The sequence below is a fragment of the Macadamia integrifolia genome, chromosome 1 (assembly GCF_013358625.1).
Source record: "Macadamia integrifolia cultivar HAES 741 chromosome 1, SCU_Mint_v3, whole genome shotgun sequence".
In the NCBI taxonomy this organism is placed as follows: Eukaryota; Viridiplantae; Streptophyta; class Magnoliopsida; order Proteales; family Proteaceae; genus Macadamia; species Macadamia integrifolia.
Genome location: NC_056557.1, coordinates 24,275,169 through 24,283,566, shown reverse-complemented (window position 1 = coordinate 24,283,566; position 8,398 = coordinate 24,275,169). Strand labels below are relative to the sequence as shown.

The 8,398-nt window shown below is 46.3% G+C and overlaps 1 protein-coding gene across 1 annotated transcript; it reads right to left on the bottom strand.

Annotated features, from left to right (window-relative positions):
- Window positions 1–2,405: 2,405 nt before the first annotated feature.
- LOC122072203 lies at window positions 2,406–3,878 on the bottom strand. The gene has a single exon (XM_042636776.1). It carries the CDS (start codon window positions 3,876–3,878, stop codon window positions 2,406–2,408), a length of 1,473 nt encoding a protein of 490 aa, XP_042492710.1.
- Between the last annotated feature and the right edge of the window lie 4,520 nt (window positions 3,879–8,398).

Below are 8,398 nucleotides of genomic sequence, written 5' to 3'. Positions count from 1 at the left end.
TCCCTCCCACCCAAATCTGTGCGCATTGGATATCCTCTTCCTAAGAAGAGTTCCTCCCGTTTTGATTTGTGAGGAATGTATCACCTCCCTCCCTCCCAAATCTGGGTGCATTGGATATCCTCTTCCTAAGAGGAGTCCCTCCTGTTTTAACTTGTAAGGAATGTATCACCTCTCTCTCTCAGATCCATCCAAATTATGGGTGGTCTACAACTTCACCGCCCAAAACTGGATATACTTGTGTAATGTCACACCAACCAAAAACTTCAGCTATCCTTCGATAAAGAGAGAAAATAAAGACCAGACGGAGCAGAGCCCCTGTTTTTTGACACATAGAATCATATGCCTCATCCGTTGTCTTCATGAATTTGTGTTTTTGTGTGTGTGAGAAAGAGAGAGAGGAAATTGTGTTGAAGTTTGTTGAACAGCAATCTGATACTCATAAGCCAAAGGGGTAAGCCAGAATCACTGTATTGGAAGCTCTTTTTTCCTTTTTTCTTCTTTTAGCAACCCCATATGGGAGAGAGAGAGAGAGGGGGGGGGGAGATTAAGATGGGATTAAGTTAAGAACAAAGAATATATCAAACTGTCGCAGAAAATGCAACAATTGAATCCCAGATGACAGGATGAAACAACATTAAGAAGATGAAAAGGAGGCAAGACCCCTATCCCACAAAAACCACCACTCTTACTGACTCTCAACTCCCAACAAACTGTCTACCACCAAATCATATACTATCATCAGACCACCACAAAGATTAATCATTTGCAGCATATGATAACCAGCCACCACCAAACAATCCAATTCAATTCTTCTACCCACTCCCCAAGTCATATCCTTTTGGTTAAATAGCCCGAAGAAATTGTGGGACGAGGCATCTAGGGAGTTTATGAGGTACGTGAGCACTAGAGCATCAAGCATTAGTACGGATACTACCTTATTAGCCTATTGATGCCCGACCTCTAGCAGGGCAAGGACAACTCTTCTACAAGTGATAACTTATTATTTAAGCACAGGAAGAACCAAAGTTGCAAGGAACCTATTTTCCTCCAAGAAAATAACAGTTTCAGTGGTCATTAAACTGTTTAGAATGACATGTCATGGGTTTCCAAAAAAGTCAAGTCACAGTTCCAACCCACAGTTCTAACCTACCACACTACACAGTTCGATTGAACAATCACTTGAACATGAATCTAAGTCAAGGTCTCACTGAGAAACTTCCAGCCCTTACCAGAATTTAAGTTAAATTTATTAATACCCAATACATTCGTTTTCACGTTATTTTAGTCCCTTCTATTGGCAATGATTTGGAAACCTATTCCTCCATAATAGGGGCATTCAAATTCAACCAAAAGACAACAACTAAACAACTACCATTAAATTATTCCTTGACCACCCACCATTAGTAGGATTTTCAAGACCTCTGATTTATTGAGACAGTATTTCAAAACATGCACTTGAATATAGTTTTTCTATAAAGCTCAATACATTGCAAGGCTGCAAATTAGACACAGTTTGCTGGGATGAGTGAGGAAGAGAGGTTTTTGACAAACTTTCCAAAGTATAAACCTGTTTTCATCAGCAATTTTTTTCAACAGACAATGAAGTATATCACTTGTAGGGACTTCGAATAAATTTTAATAACCGATCAAAATAGTTGCATCCTCCAGTATTCGTTTTAAAACAAAACAAAGAAAGCAGCAACTACCAAGTTCAACCAAAACATTGCCACATTTGTTACCTGGCAATAAAAGCTCTTTACTGAATAAGGCACATCAGATGACTAAGTATTATACCATCCACTGGCAAATAAAATTCAATGCTAGTTCTGTGAAGCTTCACCCTGTTAAAGATACCCAAAGGAACCGGCTCACTGTTGTCTCCTAGGGTATGCCTATATCCCTTCTCCTCCCCAACCCCACCCCCCCCCCCAAAAAAAAAAAAATTGATGTGTCATGCTTAGGTCATGCTTAGTTCCTTTGGTGTAGTAGGCTCTAGGGCCTCTCTTGTAGGCTTTCTTGTTTGTTTTGGTCTTGTTGGCTGGCTTTGCTAAGTCGGCCTTGATATCACCCCCCCTTCTTCTTCTCTCCCCTTTCTTCTCCTTTCCTTGTATATTCTTTCCTCTTGGTAATAAATTTATTTATTCATCAGAAAAAAATTTCAATGCTAAAACATATTCAAAATCTATATTTTAATTTGAAAGTGATGTTGGTGTACAACTAACCATGTATAAAGAGGACAATATAGATAATAATTTATATAAATAAGAAAAGGGAAAACAAAAAAACAAAAAAAAGCCTAAAATCACAAGCTAAAACAGCACAGCTCTATCACTTCACTCGGAATAAACATAAACAGCAACAATGAAAAAGAGGAAAACTATATCAACATTTGCACATCCTACTGCTCAAAATATTTCAAAACCACTTCTGACCTGAGAATCCACCAGCAGGCGACGACCAGCCCTTCGGGTTCTCATCTGTTCGTAGTCAGGATCATCCGTAGGCAACTCAAACCGACAAACAGGGCACGTGTTCCTGATGTTGAGCCATGGAATAATGCAATCCCCATGGTAGTGGTGGGAACAAGGAAGCCGTTTGGCCTCTTCCTCTGTGGAGATATCGTCCTTACAAACAGCACATAGGACATTGTTGTTCTTTACATCATCTTGTGTTAAGAATATTGATGACAGATTCTCAACAACTGATTTGGCAGCTGGAGGACTCCCTCTCAGTGCACTTTCGGTCCCTGTGAATTGCCCAAAAAGCATCTCATACTCTGCAGTGTAAATGTAATCCTCAGCAAGAAAGGATTCAGTATCATGATAGGATTCAATCTCATGCTCCAATTCTGTGTTCCTCTCCAGATTGTTGACGGCCAAAAGAACTTCCCACTCCAGATTTCTAATGCTTTCTTCCCTGTCTTCCCTTGATTCTTCTTCTCCAGTTCGGATATCCGTCAAAACCGATCTGTCCTCATCGACATCAATAACCATGCTCAGAACCTCCCTCTCATCGATCCTCTCATCCACTTCCTCCCACTCAAAATCCTCGTTTGCCTCCCTCTGATCATCCAATCGGAGACAATCCCAGCAAAGAGGAAGACCCATATCGTCCGGTACCCGATCGAGCTCGTCATCATCACAGGAATGCAAATCAACCCCCAATCCTCCTCCCTCCTCCTCATCCGAATCGGATCCAATCCCAACAACTCGGAGACCTCCCACAAAAGGTTCCGCAGCATGAACCGTGGAAGACTCACCCGATTCAGAGACAGAACGCCGATCGCTCACAAAGAACTCGCCCCCGCAGTCGGTAATCATAAAGCTTTCATTTTCATCCTCCCCTTCGCCATGTGCAGTGAAACCCCACCCTAACCCTAGCTCCACGTAATCGGCGTTCATTTCACTATCCCCAGCCTCAAGATCCCCAAAACCCGATTCGTTTATTAGATTTTCAGAGAACGGATTAGTTGTATACCTATCGTTTTTATCAGAAACATGCGATTGCTCTACGCGTCGTTGAACCAAATCTATGCCGAAGTTTACCTGATCATCGTTGTTGAAATAATTGACGTCGGTGACGGAATCAGAGTAAGAATCATCACCATCTACAACATAAAGGCACGGTTCATGGTCACGAATTTCTTCGACGTCTCGGTCGTCGGAGAGAATGTGAGAATGGAAGGAGTGATCTGAGGGTATGAAATCGGAGAACTGTGGAGAGAATGAATCGGAGGCGAAGATGTCGTCATGATCAAGATCGAAGTTTCTGTTGAAACAGTAATGGACCGAAGATGATTCTGGGATTTCTACTTCCTCTACTACTTCTTCTCCATCGTCGTCTTCCTCGGGAAAGTGAATGTTTGAAACCTCCGCCATGGGAGAGAAAAATTGAACAAGCTTTCAGATTTGAGAGTAACTATTTCTTTCCTGTTGCCGTTTGGGGTGTCTTGACGTTTCATTTGTCAGTTAAAATATGAAGTGAAGTTACGAAATTACCCATAATTCTTTGCGCTTCCCATTGGTGTGTCGTTCGTCATAAAACCAATCAAGAGCTGCCACATGGGTGGAGAGACAATTTACTTCTACCACGTTTGCAACTTATGTGGCGCTTTCACTGCTCCAATCTATCTTTGAATCCGGATCAGGTGTTCATGTACGAGATTTCTCGTACTTGATCCGTAGATTTAGGATCCATTAAATGCATGGAGAGAAAGTAGATTCTTAATCTACGGACCATGGATGTTCAAGATTGTTATCATACATAAACCTGATATCTACATTTTCCTATTTCACTCGGAGGAATGACTACATCCTTTACATGGGTCGAGAGTCAAAATTTATAATGGGACAAAGTTTTCTTGTCCAAGAGCTTTTAAAGTTTGATGAATGATTATTATTGTTGAAAATGTCTATTATTATTTTTAAATGTCACAAATAATTTTTTCAATCACGTGAATAGATGACATATTCATTTTAACCAATGGATGAAGAAGATATGATCTAAATTAGTCATGTGTCAAATTTTTTAATTTAATTCAATTAAATATTTATTTGTATTACAAAATATGTACCATTATTCTACATATTATTGTGCATTCTTCCAACTCTAAATGGGTAATGATTAAGATTAAAAAAATTATAGTTATTTTGTAACAATATATGGAAGGTGATCAAAATCACAAGATAAATAAAGACATCCATGCATTTCTATGGTACACATGCATGGACATACCCGAGATTATGAACCAATACTAAAGGGGTAATTGATTGAATTAGACTCGAGATGTGGCAAATCTTGACCATGACATCTCTATCCGAGGATCGGAATGGACATGTAATTGTCTACATGGCAGAATGGATGCCTTGTGACATTTGGAAAATAACAAAATTTTCTAGTATAAAAGTAAGAGGGCACATAAATGTCAATATAATTGATAGCACCCACTACCAGGGAGCACCACTCACAAATTTTCTAGTATAAAACTAAGAGGGCGCAGAAGTACCAATACAACTTACAACATCCATCGTCAAATCCCTTTTCATAATGAAATTGGGCTTATAACAATGCCTTACAATCATACACAGGCTAGCATAGGTTTACACTAATTTTCTCTCATAGCTAGCATACAAACAAGGATACAGATAGTATAATAAGTAAATACAAGGATGGAAGACTTAGGCTACGTTTGGTAGCGTTTCTGTTCTATAAACGACATTTCGTGTCAAAAACGAAAATTTCAGTTTCTATGTTATTGCTGCCAAAAATACCCCGCCAGTCGAACCTACACAAACACAGACGACGGAGGCCCGGAGCTTTGTCCGGGGTTAGTCCTCCGACGCTCAAGTCAGGATCGGCTGCACAGTTCAATAAGGGAGTAATGGTGAGGGTATCAGAACTTACCTTCCCCTTTCTTCCGTGCCTTCTTATATATCTCTTAGGGTTTAGGGTTTTCCCCCTTCTTCCCTCTTAGAGTTCTACTCGAATACGTCCAACCTTCTGGGGGAATATTCCTCTCATGCAGACGACGTGATCCCGCGTGATTTTGCGAGCGTGCCTCGGTGATTGAGCGTGAGTGGTCTCTCGAAACCTTCGTCTGGCGGAGGACACGTGTCTCAGAGGCGACACGTGTCATTGCCCCCCCACCGAGAGGTTATTTTGGCTATATCAGGAGCCCCCTTACTTCCACTAGGAGCTTCTTCCTGTGGGAGTAACCAACATCTTCTTCTTTGGTTAACTTGTTCCTTCGGCCTTGACATTACCAGTGACCGAGGTTTGGGGTCGACCGCGAGAAAGGTCTTCGGTCGCTTCGGATCGGCCTTACGGAGTCCCCTGCCGAAGGAGGGACCCTCGGTCAGGTCCGTTCGGCTTTGGCCAAACTCCCAACCGAAGGAGGGACCCTCGGTCAGGTCCGTTCGGCTTTGGCCGAACTCCCAACCGAAGGAGGGACCCTCTGTCAGGTCTGTTCGGCTTTGGCCGAACTCCCAATCGAAAGTGGGACCCTCGGTCAGGTTCGTTCGGCTTTATCGAGCCCCCTGCCGAAGGAGGGACCCTCGGTCAGGTCTGTTCGGCTTTGGCCGAACTCCCAACCGAAGGAGGGACCCTCGGTCAGGTCCGTTCGGCTTTGGCCGAACTCCCAACCGATGGAGGAACCCTCGGTCAGGTCCGTTTAGCTTTGGCCGAACTCCCAACCGAAGGAGGGACCCTCGGTCAGGTCCGTTCGGCTTTGGCCAAACTCCCAACCGAAGGAGTGACCCTCGGTCAGGTCCGTTCGGCTTCAGCCGAACTCCCAATCGAAAGTGGGACCCTCGGTCAGGTTTGTTCGGCTTTACCGAGCCCCCTGCCGAAGGAGGGACCCTCGGTCAGGTCCGTTCGGCTTTGGCCGAACTCCCAACCGAAGGAGTGACCCTCGGTCAGGTCCGTTCGGCTTTGGCCGACCTCCCAACCGATGGAGGGACCCTCGGTCAGGTCCGTTCGGCTTTGGCCGAACTCCCAACCGAAGGAGGGACCCTCGGTCAGGTCCGTTCGGCTTTGGCCGAACTCCCAACCGAAGGTGAGACCGTCTGCTAGGTCCGTTCGGGCGCGAACCTCGAGGCTTCGTACCCTAACGTGGCGGTGCCATTAATGCTCGGGAAGTCGTACCGCCCTTCCCCCATCTATATAGTGTGGGGGGCCATTTGTGGGGCAACCTTTCTTTTTCCCTTCGGAGAGCTCACCTTCGGCCTCGGACTCCCTTCTAGCCCTCGTCTTCGTCCTCCTTTAGTTTAGCGACACCGTAAGTAAGTGATGTCTTCCTCGTCGGGCTACAGCCCATCGTCCCGCGAGAGATCAAGGCCAAAACGTAGGTATAGGAGTCCTGGGGAAGTCCGAGGGATGTCCTCGGACTCCACCGACTCTCCCTCCTCCCGCGACTCATCGTCCGCGGCCTCTCCGTCGGGGTCCATGGGTGGCTCCAACGGCGAGGAGTTCAGGGAGAGGGTGCTCGACGCCCAAGCCTAGACCCAGGAGCCCCTGGAAGTTGAGGCCCTCAAGATCGTCTCCACGATGGACGAACCAGAACTGGAGGAGCTGAGGGCCTCCTTCGGTGTGTCGGATGCTTTCGAGCTCCGTCTGCCCAGACCTTCTGACCGAGCCAGCTATCGGAACCCCGAGGAGCTGTGCCTATACAAGGAGGCCTTCAAGGCAGGTCTTCGGCTGCCCCTCCACCCCTTCTTTACCAAAGTGTTTCGGCACTATGGGGTAAGCCCGACCCAGCTAACGCCGAACGGGTGGCGACAAGCGTTAATCTTCGTCATCTTCTTCGTTCGGCACAAGAGGCCCCTCTCCCTTCAACTTTTCATTAACTGCTTCCTTCTTCAGGCCTGCAAGGGTCTTACGGGTTGTTATTACTTTTACCCCCGAAAGGACCTTCGGCTCCTGAAGGGTTACCCGACTTCCATCCACGGATGGAAGGAAAAGTATTTCTTCGTGAAGTCGACCGAGGGGGTGCCCTTCGGCACGGTCTGGGACATCTCGGACCTTAGGGATGTGAACTCCGCCCCTGCCCTATTCGGGGCAGACGCGGAGTCGTTGGCAATGGCGAGGCGGCAAGAAGGCTGTTCTCCAGTCGAGGCCGACTGCCTCAAGTCCGACGCCATCCTCTGCTCTTTGGCCTCGTATTCACCATTCACTTTCCGCACCACGAGTTGGGAGTCGCTATTCACTACTAGTTCCTTCACCATCAAAGCCCGAGCCAGATTAATTCCGGCTATTATCGCTTCGTACTCCGCTTCATTGTTGGAGGCGTCGAAGTCGAATCGTAGGGCGCATTCTACTTTGAAACCCTCAGGGCTTACCAACACGATTCCTGCGCCGCTTCCATCGCTGTTGGAAGCCCCATCCACATACAGTGTCCAAGCCTCATCTCCTCGTTCCTCGGCAGATTCCTGCGGGTCATCGGGGATCGTCGTCTCCGCTATGAAGTCTGCGAGGGCCTGTGCTTTAATAGCGGTTCTCGGCTTGTACTGGATGTCGAACTCTCCCAGCTCTATGGCCCAATTTACCAGGCGACCGGACATATCTGGTCGCTGTAGTATTTTCTTCAGGGGCTGGTCGGTGAGTACGCATACCGTATGTGACTGAAAATATGGCCTCAGCTTTCTTGCCGCCGTCACGAGGGCGTACGCCACTTTCTCCGCCTTTCGGTATCTTGTCTCGGCATCTAGAAGGGTTCGGCTGACGTAGTATATTGGCCTTTGTTGCCTTCCTTCCTCTTTCGTCAGTGCGGCGCTTACAGCAACTGCCGATATAGCAAGGTACAGCTGCAAGGCATCCCCGGTGTTCGGCTTTGTCAGCAGCGGGGGTGCGGCCAAGTATTCCTTCAATTGTTCGAAAGATTTTTCGCACTCCTCCGTCCACT